The following is a 25,448-nucleotide window of genomic DNA, read 5'->3' on the forward strand; positions in this document are numbered from 1 at the left end:
GTTCAAACTTGAGGAAGAACAACGGCCCTCCTGATAGAAAATGAAATACTGAAGGCCACTAATCATGAAATAAATATGCGAGCTAATCTTCTAGACAAAATAATAGAAACATTTTCCCCAATAACTCCAAATAAAACAAATTATGTACAAGAGCCAGAAGTTCAGGACCCTGCTGATAGGAAAGTGCAAAATGAGGACCTCCTGCTACAGGGATCCCCTTCTGTTAGATCTTATGCTGATGTAGCCCGAAATAGACCCATACTGAAGGAAATAATAGCTAAACCTAGTGAGAATGTAATGGTACTTAGAGCGTTAGAGAACAGCAATTTTAAAAGCAGCGCTGATGTAAAAACCTTGGTAACCAATACTTTGAAGACAGAATTTAAAACAGTCAAAATAAAATCAATCAAATCATCACGCAAGAAAAGCGTAATTTTGGAAACGGCCTCTAAGTCGAACTTAAATAGCATCTCAACATCAGATTCCCTGTCCTCTGCTAGAATCTCTACGGGAGTTTCCTAAAAAAAGTAACCCTTCCATAATTATCTACGACGCGCCCAAGGATCTAAGTAAGGAGGACATAATAGAAGAACTGTACAATAAAAATCTAGCTGACTATGACTTTACAATGGAGGAGATTAAGAAAGAAACCTCGTTCAGACTCACAATTAAGTCAAGGTCCTTGTCATTAGTACACTGGGTAATCAGTTTCTCCCCAAAAATTTACAGGTGTATTTCGCCAATAGACAATATTTCTTGCTTGTAGCTCACATAGGCATAGGCCATTTACAATAGTTACTAAGTGCTTTTTTGTGCTTGGGATATGGGCACACAACACAATACTGTACCCATAACTCCCCATCCTGTGGACATTGTGCCTGTAGTGGTCATGTGCATGCAGAATGCCCTCATAAGGATTAGCCTGCCGGCTGCATAAATTGCAAGAGGCGTAAAACAGACTTTCGGCACTCTATCCGCGATCCTAACTGTCCTGAATATAAAAGAACTATAGAGATTGCACGATTGAGGACCGCTGCGAATGAGGCAATTCGTGACTACAAATTTCCAGAACTTTTGCGTATCATAGATCTTGTAAGACAACGGATCAACTATGGATACATTGTCTTTTACCAGTTCTTCATCTGCAGATGAATCAGTGTCTGAACTTAGCCTGCTTCAAGTGAATGCTCAGCGGTCACGATTGGTGGCCGATGAAGTCCGAAAGGTAACCGACGAAATTAAATACGATATTATAGCCTTACAAGAACCATACCATTTCCGCGGTAAAATAACCGGATACCCTATCTCTTTTAGGGTTATTCAGCCGGAACATGCTGAACCACGTATGGCCTTCGTCATAGTTAATTCTAAATTGGACGTAGTCAACATAATTAGTCTTACTAATCAACATGGTCTGCATAAGTGTCTACTCCTCATGGCTCTTACTTTCTAGTTTCACTATACTGCCCACCAACCTCCGACATTACACTTCATCTTGCCTACCTCGATCAAGTTATTTCTTTGGTAGGTACTGCCAAACTTATTATAATGTCAGACGTTAACGCCAAATCCCGTCTATGGCACTCCGACCATACTGATAACAAGGGGGGGGGGGGGGTTCACTCATAGAAAACTTTCTCCTTTCACATGAGCTGACGGTTCTAAATGAACCCGGTTCACCTTATACCTTCTGCTCTCTAAATGGCGAATCAAATATATACATCACTACTACTTCTTACACCGTTTCTTCAAACATTAATGACTGGACAGTAAATACTAACATTTGCTTAAGTGACCATCGTGCGATCACCTTCTCCGTGACTTGCTCTGCACACTCATATAATCCTCCACTACAGGACCTTAGAAGACTTTCTTTGCGACGCATCACGTGGAACCGGTTTAATGACTCAATCAACACTGATTTCCCAATTGAAACTATAAACTTCATCCGCCACTTTATAGATTCTGAATTAGCTTCCTATGTTAATGATGCTCTCAGCCACGGCTGTTATAAAGTAGCCAAAAAGAAAATTCAGTCTTCTCATCCCACTCCGTGGTGGAACCGAGAACTTACTCTGCTTCGTCAGCAAGTGCATCGGGCTAGGCGTACTTACCAACGACATCGCAGGAACTGGCAACCTCCCGACGTCGAAAGTCTTAAAACAGAATATCAGGCTCTCAAAAGACAATAGGTCAAAACCATCACTACCTGTAAAATAAAATCTTGGCAGAACTTTATTATTTCTACTGGCAATCGGGACCCATGGGACCTTGTTTATCGCATTACGAGGAATAAATCCTATTCCCCTACTGTTTATTGGTCGGTACCCGCAAACGGCACCGAAACTCTCATTTGAAAGGACACCATCAACACTATCTTGGACAATCTGCTCCCTTGTGATCGCCCAGAGGATGACTTGACTACTCATCAACAAATAAGACAGCTCAATAACTCCTACACTACTACTTCTGAATCTCAGCCATTTACGCAGCTGGAGATGGACACAGCTGTCATAAAAATTAACTCTGGTTGTCCGGGCCTCTACCTTCATGAGGGCATCTTTATCAAAAATTCCACAAGCTACGTCCAATGGTTCTTCGGACTCTATTTAACAAATGTACGAATGAAAGTACATTCCCTGTTATCTGGAAGATAGTTCTTCTTAAACTAGTTTAATTCCTAAACCTTCAAACACTCAAATAGGCAAGTCCTTCCGTCCTATTGCTCCGTTATCGCATTTGGTCCAAAGGCTTGAAATGCTGATTGCTATAAGACGCACTTCACTGTTCACGAACACCTCTTGTATCAGACAATCAATATGGTTTCCGAACTGGACGAGAAACTGAAGAAGCAGTCGTCGAATTCCTTTCTCAAGTTAACTCTGCAAATTCTAAATACGTTCTTGCTATTTTTGTTGATTTTTCTGCAGCGTTTGATCTGTTATGATGGTCTAGTTTGTTTGCTCGCTTACGTGCTGCCGATTGTCCTCTTCCTCTCTATAACCTTTTAAGAAGGTATTTTGAAAACCGTACAGTTTCTGTTATTTCTGGATCTAACTCCATCTCCCGCTCTATCACTAGGGGCTGCCCCCCAAGGCTCTCTTCTTGGACCACTTCTCTGGAACATCGTTCTTGACGAATGGCTCCTTAAAACTATTCCTTATACTTCCAAACTGGCTTATGCAGACGATCTCACCCTGCTGATCCAGGGTAATTCCCGTGCCTCCCTTGAAAGTACTGCCAACTTAATCATGTCAGATCTCTCTCAATGGTCCACCACAAATACATTATCCATATCCTCATCGAAAACTAAAATGCTGGTTAAGGGTTCGCTTAATATTTCACGGCCACCTGTTGTAAAACTTCAAAACAAATCACTTTCCATGGTTTCTTCTCTAATATTTCTTTGTCTGATCATTGATAGTAAACTTACATTTACTAAACACTTGGAAGATCTTTCAGAGAAAGTCAAAAAATATACCTTCTCACTTCTGCGTCTCTCTAAACAATCTTGGGGTCTTAATTCTCGTTCTCTTCGGTTATATTACAAAGCTGTGTTTCTACAATTTTTTTCCAATGGCGCGGCTAACTGGTTCTGGCATGTTAAGGTTTCAGTACGGACTGAACTTCACAGCATTCAACGTAAAATGCTTTTAGCAATGTGCAGGGCCTGTAGGACTGTCTATTCCTGCTTTGCAGGTCCTTAACGGCTGTCTGCCCCTCGATCTCTTTCTTATGTACCGAGGCCTGTGCTTCTACATTAGGCACGCTGTCCCTGTCACCTTTATTGGCATTACCATCGATGTCACTGTGGATCCCAAGGCAAAGAAAAGACGCTGTCTGAATATTTTGATGCAGAGCTGGTAAGACAGATGGTCCGCTACCTCTAAGGGTCTCGTTACTTTAAACTTCATCCCAAACCTCACCTTTGCCACGTTAGAGTCCACTCAAAAATGGTTTCATCCTGGTCTGTACACTCTCTACTTACTCTCTGGTCATGGCTCCCTTAATGCCAAACTTATAACTTTCAACCTCGCTGAATCACCTCTCTGTTCTTGTGGTGACCCAGAAGACTGGGTACATATTTTATACCATTGCCATCAATACCTAGATCTTCGACAGACCCTTCTTCTCTCCAACAGTATCACTGTCCCCGGAAATGAGCCGGACTTCCTGAGCATCAGAAAAAAAATTTCCAGTCCCTGCAAGAATTTGTTCGTCATCCTTTAGATCGCCGGAGAAAAGCTTTTCATTCAACTACGGAATACCTCCTAGCCTTTCTAGTGGAGACCATTGCTGGCACTGGCCAAAGGCCAGTGCGGGATCAGATATATACATATGTATATACTTTTTTCCCCCTCTTTTTTTCTTTTCTCTTTTTATTTTTTTAAATTTTATATTTTATTTTTTTTCTAATTTTTATTTATTTATTATTATTTTATTTATTTATTTTTTAAATTTATTATATTTTATTTTATTAATTTTTTTTTCACTTTTTATTTGTATTTATTTACTTATTAATTTTTGCTGGTTCCCTGGGTTTGGGCTGCCTGATGTACAGGATTTTATTATCTACTTTTTATTACTTTCTTACATATATATATTATGTGAGGTAAAAGTTAGGCAAAAGTGATAAAAATAAATAAATATGGCTATGTAGCTATCATTAGAGGCAGCAAATGCACATCCTCCACATGATGCCTAATTATATCTGATAATTAAAATAAATATGATATTTAAAATAAAAACATCAGCCAGTAGTACGGCAATAATGCAGAGCGAAACGAAACGCAAAATAATATAAAATAAACAAACTGGGGAGGGAAAGTAGCGTAGTAGGACAAAAGGTAGTCGACAATCCCCTGTATAATTTAGTCAATTAAGTCATTAAACCCAATTAATAAAATAATGTAAATTTAAAATAATGCCAATTATAAATAATTTAGCGGAACCCCCTCGAAGGTACCATTTCCAAAAGACGTGAAATATCACCAAAAAAAAAGGGTTAAAGAAACTACCAAAAAACTAAAATATCAAAATAATAGACTGACCATCATGCCCCATATCGACAGAAGACCACGAGGCCAATAATGGTCATGGAATCGCTGCATTTCAATCGTTGAAAATTGAAATGACGTTGACGATTGAAATGCAGCGATTCCATGACCATTATTGGCCTCGTGGTAGTTTCTTTAGGTAGTTTTTTTTTGGTAGTTTCTTTAACCCTTTTTTGGTGATATTTCACGTCTTTTGGAAATGGTACCTTCGAGGGGGTTCCGCTAAATTATGTATAATTGGCATTATTTTAAATTTACATCATGTTTTATTAATTGGGTTTAATGACTTAATTGACTAAATTATACAGGGGATTATCGACTACCTTTTAAATAAATAAATAAATCTTTATTTGTCGTACCAAATTTAAATTTTGTCCTACTACCGCTACTTTCCCTTCCCTGTTTGTTTTATATTATTTTACGTTTCGTTTCGCTCTGCATTATTGCCGTACTACTGGCTGATGTTTTTATTTTAAATATCATATTTATTTTAATTATCAGATATATATATATATATATATATATATATATATATATATATATAAATAATAATATATAATAATAATAAAGTAATAGAAAAGATGTAGGAAAGCAGAAAGAGATAAGACAGAGTTATAATAGAATAAGTTATGGCTCAGGGACACTGCTATCGCAAAAAGTACCCTACAGCCATAATGTCTATAAGATAAATGAACAAATTTATTTAGTGCAGAATATAATATATGATAAAAGGTAGAAGCAAAGAAAGTACAGTGTACCCTGGTAGCGAAAGGCTGTGTGAACGAAGTAGGGGGGGGGGGGGTAAAGAATTCAGTAAGGGTAATAATTGAAAGAATATGTACCAAGTGAAAATTTGAACAAACGACCAAGGAGGAAATACATTGCCAAGTCTTTCATAATTTTTGTGTCTTCGTCAGAGGTCATCCACCAAAATTATGAAAAAATATAGCAATGCTCTTACTTCTGTTTCCGACATGTTCTGTATGCCAAAGCACGTGTAAGGGAACACGTGGTAAAATAATTTTGATAGGTAAAAGGTTAAAATTAATTATGATAGGTAAAAAGTTAAAATTAATTATGATAGGTAAAAAGTAATTATGATAGGTAAAAAGTTAAAATTAAGGAAATGCATACAGAACATGGATGACCTTACAGAAGTAAGTACAACCATATGAAAGTTGAGAAAGAACAAAGGGAATGCACGACGACAGTCAAGTAGTATACGAAAGACTGACTTACCGCTGTTGGCAGGACTGACAGAAAAGTGTGTGTCGATGTGATACGCTAGTATTTATGTGCGGGTACGCTAGCGGCGTCTAGCGTATACAAATTTTGGTGTACGTAAATAAGTGGGCGGAGGGTTACGGTAGGTTAAATACATGATGTCCAAACTGCCCAGGATAGGTAAGAAATATGATAACTGACAAAGTAGCTGTTGAGGGAAGCTAAACTTTGTTTAAGGCGAAAAAAGTATGGGTAAAGATAGAAAAATAGAGCCCTGGTGTTGCGGTCGATAAACTAATGACGCACAGGGCATAAAAAGGTAGAAGCTAGTAAAGTGGAAAGATGATTGAGGTAGAGATTTGTAGTGGTGCTCGGGTAGTTCGGGGTTGCTAGCTTGACGTTGAATTGACGTTCAGGTGCCGTCCTATATAAGATACTGTACATGTCTAGTCTACACGAAGATAAACACAAGAAAGGCACGTGGGGTGGACGGGATCTATCCAGTTATATTAAAGGAGGCAGCAAAGGAAGTAAGCAACCGCTTACTTAGAAACCTCTTTTCCACAGGACCTAATACTATACAGATACATCGATGATCTCATTGTGATCAACTGCCCGAACTTCATCATGGAGTATGGGCACTTGTACCCAGCAGAACTTATATTGGAAAAAACAAACGTCTCGGATACAGCAGCCCATTTCTTGGATCTGGATATCAATGTAACGAATGATATAGCCACTATAAACTTCGTTCTACTACTTCGTTCTAAGAACTACTTCGTTCACCCAGCCTTTCGCTACCAGGGTACACTGTACTTTCTTTGCTTCTACCTTTTATCATATATTATATTCTGCACTAAATAAATTTGTTCATTTATCTTATATATATATATATATATATATATATTTATTTAGTTTTTATTTTTTTTTATTATTATTATTATATTTTTTTGTTTGTTTTGGTCTGATATTAGGGCAAAAAGAGCTGGTAAACCAGAGCGATCGGAGGACGGTCGCGGTACATGCGTAGTGTGTGACCTACCTCCCCGTGGTGTAGACGGACACTGGGAGGGCTTTCAGGTGATCGCCTGCCTGGTTACAAAACGGTCAGAAACAACAAAAGAACACAACAACATACACACTGCACGAACATAATTTTACACATATTTCTGGCCTTTTACAGTGCTTTCTGTAATCATCACAGTGTACGAAGGCTGAGATGAATTGACGTTCAGGCGCCGTCCTATATAAGATACTGTACATGTCTAGTCTACACGAAGATAAACACAAGAAAGGCACGTGGGGTGGACGGGATCTATCCAGTTATATTAAAGGAGGCAGCAAAGGAAGTAAGCAAATCCTTAGCCATAATTATGAGAACTTCTTTGGACTCAGGGGAAGTACCCACAGACAGGAGAAGTGCAAATGTGACCCCAATTAACAAAGGACGATCAAAGGCTGACACAAGTAATTATAGACCTGTGAGTTTAACTTCTGTTCCAGGAAAATTAATGGAGGCACTGGTTAAAGAAGCACTGCAGGATCATTTAGACAAGACTTCAGTTATAGCTCGGACACAGCATGGTTTTTTTAAGTGTTGCCTGACCAATTTGATTGGATACTATGATGCAGTCACAAAAGAGCTGGATGCAGGAAATAGCTTTGATATTATATACTTGGATCTTAGAAAGGCATTTGATACTGTTGCACATGGAAGACTGCTGCACAAATTGGAGCAGTGTGGCATTGGAGGCAAATTGCTGCTATGGATAAAGAGGTGGTTGAGTGGGAGAAGCCAGAGGATGGTAATCAATGGACACTGCTCATCGTGGACTAATGTTATTAGTGGAGTCCCTCAGGGTTCAGTGTTGGGTCCATTACTGTTTTTTGTATTTATAAATAATATTGATGATGGTATATCAAGCTTAATGTCCAAATTTGCAGACCATACAAAAGTTGGGAGGGATGGTAAAGACACTACTGACGCTATGCTGCTGCAACAGGATTTGGAAAAGTTCAGCAGATGGGCTGAGGGGTGGCAAACGAAGTTTAACATTGACAAATGTAAAGTACTACATATGGGAAACAGCAACCCCAGAGCAACGTATCAGCTCCGTGGTACTACACTGACAGTGGTAGAGAATGAAAAGGACCTGAGGGTTATTGTGCAGGCAGATATGAAGTTCTCTGACAGTGCAGACGGGCTGCAAGATTAGCTCATTGTGTCTTATGAATGATATACACGAATTTTTCTAGCAGGGATAAGGATATGATTATTCCCTTGTATAAGGCCACGCCTTGAGTCAGGCCACGCCTTGAGTACTGTTTACAGGTCTGGAGGCCTCATTTCAAGAAGGATGTAGAGATGCTGGAACGAGTACAGAGAAGGGCAACAAGATTAGTGAATGGAACAAATGGTTGCTCTTACGAAGAAAGGCTTAAGTTTTGCAAATTATAGTGTCTGGAGACTAGGCACCGGCGATGTGATCTGATTGAGGTGTATAAAGCCTTGAATGGTTTGAGCATGCTCAATGCTGATGGGAATCTGCTTGTTGCTCAGAATAGTCACCTGAGAGGGCATAAATTCAAATTGAGGAAAGACAGATGTAGGATAGATGTGCGGAAATTTGCCTTTAGCCAGCGGGTGGTTGGTAGGTGGAACAGACTTCCATCCCTTGTCGTGGAAGTTGATAGCCTAAATAAATTTAAGGCTGGGCACGTATTTGGAACAAACGGAGGGGTGAAGTGGAAGGTTTTTTTTTTTTTTTTTTGGGGCTGATGCTGCATAAGCTTGCTTTCTTGCATCATATGCTTCTACTAATGCTAATAAACAGTCATTTCTCTTCATGGACCAATATTACAAGCAATGCTGCAGTCGTAAAATTAGCAGAAAGTATACTTATAAATGTTATGAAAAGCAGAGAGTATACTGTGCATATCAGGCTTATTAATCGAATTCGTTCTGGTCTCATAGAAGTTGCGTAAAATTATACGTATTGCCTAAGAATGAAATTCTAATAATTTGTTTTTAACTTTCAGTAAATATTTTAATAATATCTGATTTTTCAAGTCTTTCAAAAACCCGAAATTATACGCTATTCACCTAAAAAAAAATCCAGAGCGTGTATGGCATGCACCTGCATATACCCTCCCCTACAGCCCTGATTACAAATAGGATCCCTAAAGGTTCAATGTTGGATCGCTTATCATTTCTGATACTTCTCAATAACGCTAATTTAGGTATTTTCAATTTAATGATAAGTATGCTGATGATACAAAGGTAGACCTAGTAAATAACATTATCAGAGTATATTAGTCTAACAAGATGTAGATAAGCTATTTGGATGGGTGGAAAAAAATGAAAATTCAGATATAACACGGCTAAAGGCATGGTAGTGGTAATTCCAAAATAAAATTCCACTTGGATAACACCAAACAGAAGGCAATTGATAATGAAAAAAACAAGACCTATAGATAGAGACTGACATAAACACCCTGAGTGATGCAGACAGTCTGTTAGAACAACTCATGTGGTTCTGTCAATGATATAAATGAACTTTGCCAACAGGAACAAAGATGTGATTATCCTGTTGTATAAGTATCGATTAGGCCACATCTTGAAAACTGCATGCAAGTCTGGAATCCTCATTTTAGGAAGAATGTGAATCTGTTATAAAGAGTGCAAAGAAAAGCAACAAGATTAGTCAGGAGCATAAAAATTATTCTTACCAAGATAGACTTGAATTCTGTAAATTTCAGCATCTGGAAACTAGGCACCTGTTTAAGGTTTTAAATGGATTGAGTAAATTATATGCTGACGGCATCCTTATTCTTCCTGAGGCAACACACACACAGTAGGTATGAAATTTTTTTTTTCATATCTTCAGAGCAAAATTTGCAAATCATAAAGGAAATTTAGAGTTCTCAGAATTGTAAGGAAATTTTATGATTCTGATAAATGAATAAGAAAATTGTATTATCTATGGATGAGCTAAATACCAAATTATGTATTTATCTCATCCATTGAAAGATATACTCAAATATTTTTGTAACTTAATGAACAACGAATTTCAAATATTATACAATAATATACTGTATATGCAATCTTAAAAATGAGTCATTCGTTTTATGATTGAACATATAAAATACTTTAATCAAACATATAATGAACTATATGCATTCTATTTCCTTAGAAACAGTCGTCACCCAGAGAAAGTTTTTTTTATAGTCCATTTTGCTTCTCTTTAGGAAACCAGCATTAATCTGTCATCTAAGCAGTATCCTAGCAACCCTGGTACTGCTTTTCAATTGTGGAAATGTCCTGATGAAAGTACTCCTCCTTACTCATCACTTGCATTCCCAAATTTAAGAAAAAACTGAGATTGGAATGAAGAATATAAATTTTCAGACATCTGGCAGTCCATATCTTTGTAATATTGCAGTAAAAGTGACATAAGAATTAATAATTATCTTGTTTTCATCAAAGAAATCCATGCACAACTGCTTTAAATTACTGACAAACTGCTAGTTCAGTGTGTAACTTTATTTCAAATAAATCTTTATTTGTGGCCCAATAAAAATCCTTTCCGTATTGCTTTTTTTTTTTTTTTGTTTGTAGTTGTTTGCGCATTAGCTTCTGTGGCCATAATGCACCTCCCAAGGTTTTTGCAGTACTTTGATCCAAGCCCGAGGCGGGATTCGAACCCGCGATCTTTGGGTTGCCAGACAGGCACTTTACCCACCTGGTTAGCCCGGTCGGTTTCCGTATTGCAGAATCTCTCTCCACTTCCTTCTTTATCTAGAGTCTTAACAAAATTCTTCATTAATCCAAGCTTTATAGGGAGAGGTGAAAGAATCTCTCTGGTTCAACCAAGGGACATATTTTATATACTTCCTGTTAAAAATTCTTTCTTTTCCAACTGCTGCACAATATAATACTTTTCTGTTGCATTGTTGTCCCATAAATAGAAAAAAAAAACAGTATTTAATGAAGAATAAGAAATAAGAACTTTTACTTTCAGGAGGTTAGAGAAAAGTTTAAAAGGTTTCCAGTGATTTGGTAAAAATGTTTGAGATAATTAAGCAAAGGTTGAATTGAGACAGAATCAAACATATAATTAATATCAGTGTATATTATGTCAATAATATACACTTTTCTTTCTTTTTTTTAGTTAAAGGTATTTAGAATAAATAATTTAGTTATAAGCAAGTTAGTCTCAATGGACCTGTCTTTAGTTTCACAGTGAATTTGATTAGTTTGGAATGGGAATAGTATTTAATAATGTTGGGGAGAAAATGTCATTCAAAGAAGCTTTAGGACTGAAAAGGAAATTGAGATCTGCTTGAAATAATTTTGCTTTATTGAGATCTGATTTCAATCTTTATTGCTTGAAATAATTTTGCATTTAGGTAATCGTGAAAGTTTGTAATCTACCCATTAGGTTAAAAAAGTTAGTGATAACTTAATTTAAAGTAAAAACAAGACGATCAATTATATAAACAATTTTCTGATCATGAAGAGAGGAATATGATCCAAGCTAACAGTGCCTTTTGAAGGAAAGTTTTTGATCATCACTTTGATTGTGGTTTTCCAAGATGTGTTTAGCTTGTCAACTGATGACATGCTGTCATTAAATTTGATGCATTAATTTTGTCTGAGGTGAACTTTTGTATTTCTTTCTTTTTTAAGTTTGTTAAAGTGATCACAATGTAAGAAGAAGGTTAGGCAATCCTTCTTGAAGTTAATTTTTAAAAATTACTCAAATGTTTTAAATTTAAAAATGAACCGAATTGTGGGTTCCACCATTAATCTCAGACGGTGGAGAGATAACAAAGTTATGATGATGCAATTTTAGAGACATTTTGATTTTAATATTTGAGACTAAAAGGTATTTGTTTATAAACAGGTACCTTATTTTTATCGATGATGCTAAATTGTTTTGATTTTGGAACATGGTCCAAGGCAAACGAAACTGAAACTGGTAATTCTATGGATTCAAAAGCATTAGAGAAGATTTTAGTCAAGGATATTAATATCTCCGGTAGGTGCTGAAATTATTGGTCTTAACCATAATATTTTAAACTGTCACACAACAAAGCCAGAAAAGATTTTTGCTGGATGGAGGTAAATTAAAGTCTCATTTAAGTCTCATTTTAGGAAGGATGTAGAGTTGCTAGAATGAGTACAAAGAAAGGTAACAAGATTGGTGAGAGGAACAGCGAGGTGCTCTTACCAAGAAAGGCTTCAGATCTGCAAGTGGCAGCATCTGGAGACTAGGCACCTGCGAGATGATCTGTTTGAGGTGTACAAGGCCTTGAATGGTTTGAGCAGGCTCAATGCTGATGGGATTCTTAGGCTTCTTCAGATTCAATCTATGATCTGTTTGAGGTGTACGTTTGCACCGGTTGATGAGAGTCATCTACCACCTAGTATTACGTGGTAACATAGAGGGGCGGCGTTCCTCCATGTGGTGTGGGCGCCACATCTCGACCCCTGCTTACGTTGGTTCACACCTGGGTGGTCACCCACCATGTACTTGTGCATGGAGGTTATACCCAAGATTACTAACAGTCCCACCATCGTGAAGGTGCAAGCAGAGGATTTGGCTGTCACAGACAGTCCGGACGTCGTCGAAATTGGGTACACGTGACTTGAGTGTCACTAGAATATCAGTCCCATCAACGTTTTAGACTCCCAGGTAGCAAGTATAGCTTGTTTGGCATATCTGAGACAACCTCGAGGACTACATAAGAATTTGATTATAAAAATAAAAGTAGATAGTTATAAAAACGATAATGGGAACAAGTAATTATTTTTAATTATTATTTTCAAGTAATATATTTTGTATTGCCTGAAAATAATAATATGAGTATATTTTGTGATTATTTGTAATAATTTGTGAATTATTACACTTGTGAAAAGGTGAATTAAATAAAAATACATATAGTACTTAATGCTATGGATCCAATGGTTTTAACTTTCTTATACAGAGTGTCTCAAAAATATTGGTACAAACGTTTAGGGGAGGTAGGTAACATCTAAAGGAATGTGAATCGCATAGGAAACCATAACCGAAACCGTGACGGGAAAGTACTAGCAGAGGCACAAGAAGCAGAAATGGCTCAAGACAGTAATGAGTGACAAACATTTATTTCGCATAATATTAACAAGGGAGTACGAGATGGATGCATTTCATAATGTGACAACAGATACTCGAAGGTTCCACCATGAGACGCCATGCATGCGTCACACCGACGCAGCATGGATTGGCAGACACGGTCGAACACACCTGGAGTTTCTTTGACAGTAGCTGCAGCGCAGACGAGTCTCGCCAAGAGATCCATTTCCGTCTCCATAGGCGATTCATACACGATAGATTTGAGGCCCCCCACAAAAAGAAATCAAGGCTCGATAAATCAGGTGAGCGTGGGGACCAGGCAACGGGTCCACCACGGCCAATCCATCAACGCCCAAAACGCCGGTTCAAATGGTCACGAACACACCTTCCATAATGGGCAGACACCTCGTCATGTTTAAATCAAATGTTGCGTCTCACATTTGCTGGAACATCGTAAAGAAACCCTGGTAGAACTTGTTCAAGAAAGATCCGATATTTAGCGGAGTTCATGCGGGATGGTAATAGGTATGGGCCGACTAAACAGTCACAAACCATACCTGCCCACACATTTATTGCGAAGCGATGTTGTGCCGCATGGGGGCGCACACCGTGTGGGTTTTCGTGAGCCCACACGTGAGCATTGTGCTGATTGAATAAGCCTTCCCGATTGAAATAAACTTCATCCGTGAACAAAACGTAGGCTGAAAAACTCAAGTCTTGAACACTCTCTTGGAGAGACCACTGCGCAAAAGCCACACGTGCAGGATGATCTTGGGGGAGCAGTAACTGAACCCTTTGGAAATGAAAGGGGTGTAATGAATCGTCGTGCCAGACGCGCTGTGCAGTGCAACGAGACACTCCAAAAGCAGAGGCAACGGCACGTGTGCTGGTAGTGGGAGTATTCTGAACGGCATTCAACACACTTTCTTCCATGGCTGGAGTTTGCATCGAACGTTTTCTGCCCGCACTACTCCTGTTACCTCTAAATGACCCATAATCGCACAGATTTTGATGAACACGCGCAAACAAACGGTGGTCCGGTACATGTCTGTCTGGGAAGCGTTCTCCATACATTTGTTGAGCCGCTCGTCTATTGCCCTCTGCTAATCCATACGCTAGGTGCATGTCAGCAGCTCATAGTTCGTATATGGATGCATGCTCTTCATGCGGCGACTACTGCTTGAATGAGTGAACCAGAAATTTTCCCTCTCGCGAACTGATGAACAGCGCCGTCTACCGACTTACGGGGACGTTTCCGGTTATGGGTTCCTATGCGATTCACATTCCCTTAGATGTTACCTACCTTCCCTAAACGTTTGTACCAATATTTCTGAGACACCCTGTATATAGTAAGTTGGGTAAATATGGCACACTGGGTAATATGCCGCATATGCTGCTGTTAATAAAACCCAAGTATAGGTGGCGATACTGTCCACATGGTAACAACCACGGACGTGGCGCTAACCATCTTGAGGTATATGGTGATGACGGAAAGCGATTTTGACTGATTTTCACCAGAATTACAAGGTATTTATGTGTATTTTTGATAGCCATAACTTTATAAGGTACAGGAAAATGCAGAAGTGAAAGGAAAAGTAAAACATTTGTGTAAATAAAGTGAATAGGTGGGTTAAAGTATTAGGCCAGATATGTATGCTCATGGCATCAGTAGGCCGCCATGTTTAAAATGAATTATCTTAAGCGGGATTTTTAAAAAAATGGATGTAAGTTGGGGTTATACGCCTCGCAGTCAAGGGCCGTGTACGACATATTATCCCGAATCATTTTATGTTTTTAAGTTTTAAAAACATAAAATGATTATGTTTTTATCAGTAAGTACACTTATTATTACTTTGTTAGTACATATATTTTGTTATTAGAGACTAGATGCCGCGAACATATGTTAAGAAGAATTTACGAGCAACTTGGACTGAAGAGGACCTACAAAAGGCTGTTAACGAAGTTAAGAAAAAAACGACATCTGTTCGATCAGTTTCCCAAACCTATGAGGTTCCTGTTCGCACTTTAATAAGGATAATAAAAGATGGGAACGTCCACAAGATGTGACTGGGATGCAAGGCTTATTCAGTAGAAGAAAAGGAACTGGTTGACTACATTCAGAGATTGGGAAAAAATGGTTTTGCATTAACCCAACATAACATTAGACACCTCGAGTATACATTTGCCATCAAGGATAGCATTCCGCGTCATTTTAGTGTTGAAAAAGAAAAAGCTGGATATGATTGGTTTGAATTATTCATGAAGAGATATAGGGAATTAACAATTCGGAAAGCACATGGTGTTTCCATAGTTAGGGTTAAAGGAATGTGACGCTCATTTCAACGTCCTGTAGAGTGTTTGTGTGGAAAACGATTTAGTAGATAAACTGAGACGAATTAGCAATATGGATGAATCGGGACTACAATTGAACAATAACCCAGAAAAAGTAGTTGCCAGTAAGGGAGCAAAATCAGTTAGCTGCGTGGCAAGTGCTGAAAAAGGAGACACTATTTCATTGATAGCCTGCTTGAATGGAGAAGGAAATTTCTTACCACCATACTGCATTTTTAAAGGAAAAAACAAGAAAAAGGAGTTTGTGGATGGTCTGCCATCAGGTATTCAAGTAGTTATCAATCAAATGTCAGCTTATGTGAGAACAAAAATTTTCAAGAAATGCCTGCAGGATCATTTCACCCAACGAAAGGAACCAGGCAAGCATTTACTTATTTTTGATGGACATAATTCACACTGCTTAAATGTTGAACTTTTGGATTTCGTTGCCCAAAATGGCATTATACTCTTATGTCTCCCAAGGCACACTACTCATTGGCTGCAACCTTTGGATCGATCATTTTAAAGCAATTAAAACGTATTGGGGGCAAGCCTTTCGGACATGGGTGCATAATCATCCAGATCCAAAAATCTCCAGACTTCAATTTCCAGAGCCACTGAACACAGCTTGGTGTAAAGCAGCAACAGTCAACAATGGAGTATATCGGATTTCTAGCTTGTGGAATCATTCCTTGGAATCCAAAAATAATTCCAGACCATGCATTCATGTTGGATGAACTGTCACAGTCCAAGAAGAACCTGAAAACAACAATAACCTGGAAAGACCTGAGCTTACAGCTGCTGGGACAAGCCTTGTTAATAACACTCCTGCTGCCCCCAAATTGTTTGAAAACATTGCGCCATACCTGTTGTTAGGGGACCCAGTGGTTTTATGAGCAAATGCAAGCGGCACGCACAAGTTCTTACATCACCTGAAACTGTTGCACAAATGCGTGGTAACAAAGAAACAAAGGCAAGAAAAGCTGCTGAAATTTAACATCGCAGAAATCGAAGAAAATGAGCGAACTCTTCAATGTCGCGCATGGTCAGTCAAGTGAGGACTGCCGGTCAGAATACTGTTCATGCCAGGTTGGAACTGGCGGTGACTTGCGGGCTGACCGTGACTCACGACACTAAAATGCAGGATTGCCTATCTTTCATCCCCTTTTAAGTCGGCACCTTCACTTTCAATTCAGATTGATACAATGAAGGATAGAACAGGTGTTCAGCAAATGTCCTGTGCCGACTGTGAGAGTAAACCTGAGGCCCCGACGATACGTTGCTTTTCGTGCCGGAGAATCTTCTGCCGTAATTGCCAAACATCTAAAGTTAAACGGTTGGGCAAACAAAGGAGAAGAAAATGACTTTTCCACCTCTGTACAAGTAACTCAAAACCGGCGGATATCTCAGAGGAAGAGGTACCCTCCATCACAGAGTAGTAACATGAGGAGTGGGCACTCCCATAGACGATAATGGCAATTCCAACTACATGTTAAAACGCATAGACAGTGGAGGCTCCAATTTCGGGGCATAGAAACAGGGGATGTTCAGGGGATATTCATGTGTTGTTGTGGCGGACCCCAGGGTTTCTCCCATTAGCCGCTACTACTTCTTGTTTTGAGGCTCACGCCAGAACCGGCCATTTGTATGTAGTGTGTTGGGTGTGTAAATGTTATGATGTGTTCTGTTGTTATGTAGTCGGCCGGTACCTGGCTCTTAGCAAGTGGGAAGCAGCAACACCTGGTCACAGCTTCCCACCCCCCATCCCCGCCACGTGGAGGCGGCCAGGATCTTCTACCTTCATGCTAGTCTATACCGAAACAAAGTTCCAGGATAGGAAAAAAATATGGTATGGCAGAGCTGAAGCACTAGAGTCAAACTACATACTATAAACACTATTTACGATTTCTAACACAGTAGGTTCGTCATTCCAATCAATAAGGATTTAGTTTCCATCACGATGTATCACCTCAAGTTCGTGAGACAAAATGCAGAAAGTAGCAGTTGAAGCTTCTTTGAAATATTGAAATACTTTATATTTATGAATTCTTTCTGGTTTGCAGTTCTTGTGAAAGTCTGAAAGTCTTCAGAAATAATATCAGTCTTTGATCAAGTCTTCAGAAATAATGCAGTCCTTGTTCAAGTCTTCAGAGATAATTTCAGTCGTTGTTCAAGTCTTTCTCTTGATCCGGGTTCAGGCTATCTCATGGCAGCAGCTCTCGTTTCTTCTCGTCGTTTAAATGCTCGTGTTGCAAATAAGTTAAAAGCTTCAAATGCATCTTGTGATTGGATCAGAGAAGGCTTATTCTCCCTGTCATAAGAACCAGTAATGAGTTGTAGTTCATTCTGTAAGTCGGTATAATAGAGGTATGAGAGAGGTATGAGGTATTGAGGGTCTAGCGGCTCCTGGGATTTCTCCCATCTCCGCGAATGTTCTATGTATCGGTGACAGTACCCTGTCAAAGCCAGAGATTTAGAAGTGTGTGGGTCATGAGTAGTGTTATATGTTGTGCCCATTGTTTATCCGGCTTATTGGCCGCCAGGCCCCTAATGGGACCAGACGTTGCCCATACCTCGCCACGTGGAGGCTAGCCGGGTGTTACCATTGAGTCAATTGTACTCTGGCAGGTCCTGCCACTTACTTTCCTGGGATTTTAGTGGCTAGGACCTAAAATAAAATTGGAACGACCGCGGTTGATTTTAAATCACTTACATTAAAGCACTAATATGGGGTTTGACGCTGAAAGCCTGTTTCTAAAGTGCCTAAAAGGTTGGGCGAAAATTTTTGGTGTATTTTAAATTTGAAATAGAGGGCGAATAATAGAGGGCGAAACAGTGCGAAGAAATTCGCAATGTTCCTGGAGCATTTTCTAAAGTTTTGTTATTGCGTTGGACAAAATATATGAATTCGCCGATTATTAGTATATAATTTTCATCATTTATTTTTATTCCAATACAAGAAAAAAAGAACCCTAAGAACGGCGGATAAATAGCAAACATAAATAAAGGTTTCGGACTATATGAAGCCTACATAAATGGTTATAGTAGTCGTGTGGTAACGTAAAGTAACGCAGTTCAAATCCCACGTTTTCAACCTTGGTGTTTTCTTTTTCTCCCCTACTCATATTTTCAATTCATTTCTCTGGTAAAATATGGAAATTTGCTTGTTTTCACCTAAATAAAATTATTGAATTAGTAATAAATTTTAATATTTCTCTGCTAACCAGAGCCACTAATACATTTTTCGTTTTTTATACACTTCACAGGAATACGAAGAATCTGGAATGAATGAATAATTTGGAATTCTATGTGACTAAATTTAGACTGCTTCTTTGCTGGGTTAGTTATTTTCTTTAACGAAAGGAATTTAGCATTATTTCAGGTGGTAGATGACTCTCATCGACCGGTGCAATACCACCACTTTGCTTATTGGAGGCTTGAAGTGGTGAAACCCATGTTTAGTCTCTAGAGCAAAGCTTCCGGCATCCCCCCCCCATACTTCTCTTTCAACCCATGCACGGTACTAAGTACTATAGGTTTTGATACCTTTCGTGTTTGGGGTTTCCATAAAAAAAAAAAAAAAGATCATTATTTGAGTTAGCATTACAATAACAAAAAAAAAACAAAAAACCACTATATAATTAAAATTCTTTTTATTTATGAATTTTCTCATTTCATATGAAAGATACTTGAATTATGTGTAGTCCAATGCAAATTGAATTACTAATATCTTCACATGAAATGTCCTGTGATATATATAAAAAGAGGCATGCTGATTTAATTCATAAAATTAAAAGCAAGACTAAAGACTCATGCCCAGTACAAGAAACAAAAATAAATTAATAATAATAAAAATAATAACCCCACAGAGACCCAACAGAATCCAGACAGGCCTATCAGTTGTATCCCAATGATATACAAGATTATGACCAGCTGCATAACCAAGAGGATATCATGCCACTTGAAGAGCCAGAATATAATAGCCAAACGTAGTGTATAGTGTTGGTGCCAAAGACCCTAGCAACACTAGATTTCCCAGAGAACTTATACAACGGACTCAAGAGAGTTGCAATCCTGAATACCCGTAGGATAGTCAGTGTTCATAGATGTACAGTAACACAACACATAACAGCCACCCTGGGCACTTGGTAGTAATACTCATCGTGGTGTGGATCTACCCAATCAGTAATAATGTAAGAACAACAATACTGACGTAGCCGAGTGGTCAGGAGCGAGAATACTTAGCACGCGTTCCTTAAGTGACCGGTCCATGACTACTAAATACGATAAATATTTGTATTGACGATTTATTGTAAACTCTACTGACTTGGTTGTCGTGCCGGAGTATAAACAGAAAATTTTAATAATAAAGCACTGTGTCCGGTCCATAATCCAATCATTAATTTCATAATCTGTAGAGGTGACATCACATTTTGTGAAGTATTGCACTGAGTGGGATAAAAGGTTTAGAAATCACTTGGTAGATGATGACACTATGGGAACGTTAGCCTTAAGAGCAATGTGACTCTACATAAGAGCCTAGCAGCAATAAGTACATACAGAACAGATACATACAAATAAGTACACAGAGAACAGATACATACAAATACACTGAGTATACAAATACACAATAAATGGTTCAGACTTCACTTGATTGATAATGACACTGTGGTAACGTTGCATTATATGGCTCCTGAGCCACAAGAGCAATGTGACCCTTCATGACAGCAATAGGGCTCCCAGAGAACACAATGCATGCATATACACTGAGTTGAATTAAAGGTTCAGATTTCACTTGATAGTTAATGACAATGTGGAATGACGACATATAGAGAACAGAAACAAACATATACACTGAGTTGGATAAAAAGTTGATTTCACTTGATTGTTAATGACACTGGGAACACTGCATTATATATCTTCACAGACACAAGAGCACTGTGACCCTGCATAACAGCCTCGCAGCAATATGTTCACAGAGAACAAACATACATATACACAGAGTTGGATAAATGGTTCAGGCTTCACTTGGTGGATGATGACACTGTTCGAACGTTGTATTATACAGCTCCTCAGCCACAACAGCAATGTGACCCTAGATAACAGCAATAGGACTCCCAGAGAAACCTTCCATACACATGCTGACTTTCCACGACCAAAGCCATATTAATTTTGATATATGTAAGGCTTGAAAATATTGAAAAGTTCTTTATGCACTACTGTGTCAAATAGTTTAGAAAGGCTTTTTTTTTTTCTGGGGAGTGGTCAAAAATCTTATACAGACCACTTGTCACGTTTTTGGAATACCACAAGTATGTTAATCTGATTGAAATGCTTTGGATAAATGCCCAGCCTCAGATATAAGTTACAAATATGAAGCATGATAGCATTAAGAGTAGTGACAGACTTTTTCCAAAATACGGTTGGTGAGTCATCTGGGTCTTTTGTATTGTCATTTTTCAGATTTTTCAATGATGAGTTTTAGTCATCCTCATTAATCAAGAGGTCTCAAAAATGAAACCAAAAGCTCTATATCAATAGTCTCAATCCTTGACAAATTTTTGGCAAATACTTCAGCAGTGTGGAATTCATCTACTAAATATCTCAAGCTGGACATCATTTTACAGTGCTTGAGCAGATTTGACTGGGGATACTCTATTCTGAGTCGATGGTGGATGCCACTATTGCCTTGTACAAACAATTGACGTTAATTGCACCCCGTGGTGCATCCAAGAAAGTTAGGATTTGTAGCAAGTCGAATCGGTGTTTTAATTAGGAAACCAAGTTGGTCTTCATCAGGAAGCAGAAGGCCAACCAGAAATGGCAGAAATTTTAACTTTCCTCAGACCTCACTATATTTTAAAAGAAAGAGCTTGCTTCCTAAAAAAGAAAAGACAACTCCTAAAACAAGCTGGACTTGATATGTTGAAGAAGGGTAGAACGATTCTACAACACGAGACAAACCATCGTATCATTGATCAAAACTTGTCCAGGAATCGGTACAGTGTAACCTTCTGCAGGCAAATTTTCCAGATCCAGATCCCCTCCTTCGCAGGAGGACTGGTTACCTAGGGCACAGATGAATGATATAAAAATATCTAGTGAGACCCTGATTAATGTCATCAACAAATTTCCTGACAAAGCTACTGTTGGACCAGACGGTTTCCCATTATTCATAGTAAAAATATGCAGCACGTACATTATTGACCTTCTACTCCACATTTTCAGACGAATCTTACAATCTTGAAGAGTTCCATCAATTTGGAGATCTTGCCATGTCAAGCCCATTCCAAAGATTAGGAAACCCAAATCTCCGAAAGATCTGCGACCAATTTCCATCAGCTGCTGTTTACTTAAAATCTTTGAAAAAGCGATTCAGCCAGCAATTGCCCAGCACTGGTTTGGTCACAGGCCCGAGTACCTTCATACCGTTCTGCATAAGAGATCAACAACTACAAATCTTCTAGATACCCCCTTCAGATTCCAACATGCCATCAAATCACAAATCCCAGATTGACATCATCTTCCAGGACATTTATCGGCATACGACAGATTATACCTACCAACTCTCTTTACTGTTCTGAAGCACTACTTCGGTCTGGCATATACATTTCTACACATCTTAAAGTCCATCCTACTTCTCAGACATCTGTCTGTTACTGTTAACGATTTCCAGATAATTTTCGACATCACAAGAGGCATCCGACAAGGGAGTGTGCCCTCAACAATTCTCTTCGCAGAAGTTTTGGAACCTTTCTAGCATGTAATTCTAACTTTGTCTTTTATGCCAATGATCTGAAGTTCTACGTGAATTCAAACCATCCTGATAAGATACTGAATATTAACCAACAGGCCTCTACACAGATAATGAAACTGGAAAACTATCTAGCCATAATTGGGTCGCATATGAACCCATACAAATTTGCTCAACTACCGATAAAAAAAAAAAAAAAAAAAGTTAAAAATGATGTTAAAATCTTCGTTGGCGGCAAAAGGGTAATTTTTCACATAGACCTAGGCCCCACCTTGGATATTGGACTCACCTTCCAGCCACACTTTGTCAGGATGAGACAGAAGACATACGCGGAACTTTGGGCAGTGCGTCAGGAGCTCGTTGGTGTGCATCAGCCAGCGCTGTTCTGTCTGAACAATCTGAGGTGCATTACCCCTATCTCTCTCTAAGCATCTGAAATTTGGTCATCTGCTCCTACCCCCCACCTAAAAAAGTACCTTAATCTAGAATATTGGCTGCTTAGATAGATGAACAGGGTGGAGGGTCACCCTTTTACTATCTCTAGATCCATCCTCCAAGCTAATCTAGGGACCACTTACCTGGAGATTTCTCATTACGACAAGAAATGTACTCATGCTCGCTTGGCTTATCACATTCCGAATAGATGCTCCATCTGTTCGTATAGATGCTCCATTTGGGCCAGAGATTAACATGGATCTGTATCCCCGTTAAGCTCTGGCCCAAAGAAGACAAGATGTGAACGCCATGACTCCTACCACCCTCTCCCGTTTACACTTACAAATATTGATTTCCTTAGTGGCATGTTTCCGGCCAACTGCCTCCAAATCTACAATAAACTGGGCATCAACCCTGATAAGTTTTGTAAGGACAAGCTGTATAGAAAGGTATGCCTCAAGGAATGTTTCCAACTATTGAACCTGTGACGATCACCTACAACTGGAAATTTTTCCTGCTGCATTTTTTATTTATTTATTTTTATTTTTTTTATTCTAGTATTTTTATTTTTTAGTTTTTTATTATTTTTGTATTTTTAATTCTGATGTCCATTGCTATAAAATTTGTTTTATTTGAAGCATATGTAAGTTAAATTATGTAAATATCTCGGGTCGGGCACGTATATACTATTGTACATTGTACACATGGTTCCTTGCACCTCAGTATGTAAATCTGACATACTCCTGGCACACTGTCATCCTGGGGTGACTCACAGTTTCTTGTGGTTAATAAAAGGATAATAATAATAATAATAATAATAATATATACACTGAGTGATCACTGGATTATGTCCACCTACCTAATACTTCGTAGGTCCTCCTTTTTCCTTCAGTACAGCAGCTATCCGACGTGGCATTGATTCAACAAGATGTCCTAAGTTTTCTGGAGGTATGGCCAACCAAGCTGTGTGTAATGCGTGCAGCAATGCAAGTATGGAAGTGATTGGTGATCCAGACGCCTGATATGCTTCTCCATAGTGTCCAACAAGTGCTCCATAAGATTGATATCGGCGGAGTTCGGAGGCCAATCGATATGCTGGAAGTCAGAACTATTCCTCAAACCATAACTGCACAACGGGTGCCCGATGGCTCAGCGCATTGTCATCTTGGAAGAGACCATCGCCCATTCTGGAAAACGTGTATCATACCGGAGTGTACACAGTCAGCAAGCAGTTGACGATAGCGGACGCCACTGATACATTGTTCCACATGCACGTTCCTGTCAGTGAAATATGCTCCCCACACCATACAACCGTCTCCAGAGGCCTGCACTTTTCATACCGTGCATGATGGATCAAGAGCCTCGTCTTGTTGATGCCAAATCCGTACACGACCATCCACGGAGTGGAGTAAATAACGTGACTCCTCCGACCAGCACACCTTCCAGTCTTCTAGCGTCAAACTTGCATGCCCTTTGCACTAGGCGAGTCTTTTACACGAATCTTGGACACGAATCATGAATCTTGGATAGGAGAGGATGCCATAAGGGTCATCTACTAGTATAGCCCATACGTGAGAGCGTGCGATGCATAGTCATTCCAGATATTGTTCCGGCTCGGCTCATATTGTATTGGGCAGTCAACCCTTCAACAGTGCTGCACCTGTTCGCCGTACGAGTCGTCGGATCCACCGCTCACCTCTAACTTCAACCTTTTCTGACAGTTGCAGTTTTGCCGTCGGTTCTTTGTTTGAAATTTTTGATGCCAGTCCTGGAATAGGAAGAAGCGGGTTCGGATAGGAAGGTGACCCCCCCATTTTCAGTGGGGCATGTCATGCCCAACCAGAGTGAAAATATGGGGAGCAAGGAGGGGAGAAGAGCAAATACTCTCCTCCTCCCTCCCCAGGAAATAGGAAAAAAACAAGGCCACACAAGGGAGTGCGGTTTTGGGTCACTAGTAGGCCATTCAAATCCCCTAAAGTCTTGTCCTGTGTATGTCACGTAATTGTTTGACCCCCTGCAGTCTTTCTAGTCGTGTGGCCTTTGATGTGTTTCTGTCACTGTTTTCCTTCTGGAAAATAGATCTAAGCCATATTGACTGAGCATTTTTTGGTCCTCTTGAGGGTCTAATATTCTGGATTCTTGGTTGTCTGGTATATATTGGATTGCCGTGGTTAGGCGTAGGTTGTCATACAGATTGCATTCAAACATTAAATGTCTCCAGGAATCCGGGTTGCCACAGGGACAGTCCGCTTTATCTATGATCCAAGTTGGTAAAGCTTAGCTTTAAACGGGCCATGTCCTGTAAGGAGGAAGGTGGTATTCCGACCGGGGTGAAACCACGCTGGCGCATTAGGGTAAAGCTTGGTGACAGTGGGGAGGAATCTTCTAGTCACTGTGCTTTTTCTGTGTCGCTCCATCTCCTTTGCCAAATCTGTACAAGGTGGTCGGTGATTCTTCTCCTCTCAGAGTTGCGGTCATTAGTGATGTCAGTGGTGAAATCATATATTGTAGCGGATGCGTTTCTAGCAA

At 39.2% G+C, this 25,448-nt stretch overlaps 2 protein-coding genes across 2 annotated transcripts in view; both read left to right on the plus strand.

Annotated features, from left to right (window-relative positions):
• Positions 1-25,448, plus strand: part of LOC150077712 (clavesin-2-like) — a 144,169-nt gene that overhangs the window by 13,242 nt on the left and 105,479 nt on the right. The gene's annotated exons all lie outside the window — the stretch shown is intronic.
• LOC150077713 (uncharacterized) lies at positions 15,804-16,256 on the plus strand. The gene has a single exon (XM_090385217.1). The coding sequence runs from the start codon at positions 15,804-15,806 to the stop codon at positions 16,254-16,256; it is 453 nt and encodes a 150-aa protein (XP_090241343.1).

The sequence above is a fragment of the Mastigoproctus giganteus genome, chromosome 11, assembly GCF_048544385.1.
Source record: "Mastigoproctus giganteus isolate SK-2022 chromosome 11, ASM4854438v1, whole genome shotgun sequence".
NCBI lineage: Eukaryota > Metazoa > Arthropoda > Arachnida > Uropygi > Thelyphonidae > Mastigoproctus > Mastigoproctus giganteus.

Excerpts from the sequence above, each read along its gene's own strand:
- LOC150077713 (XM_090385217.1), top strand. The coding sequence starts at position 15,804 with ATGGATGAATCGGGACTACAATTGAACAATAACCCAGAAAAAGTAGTT.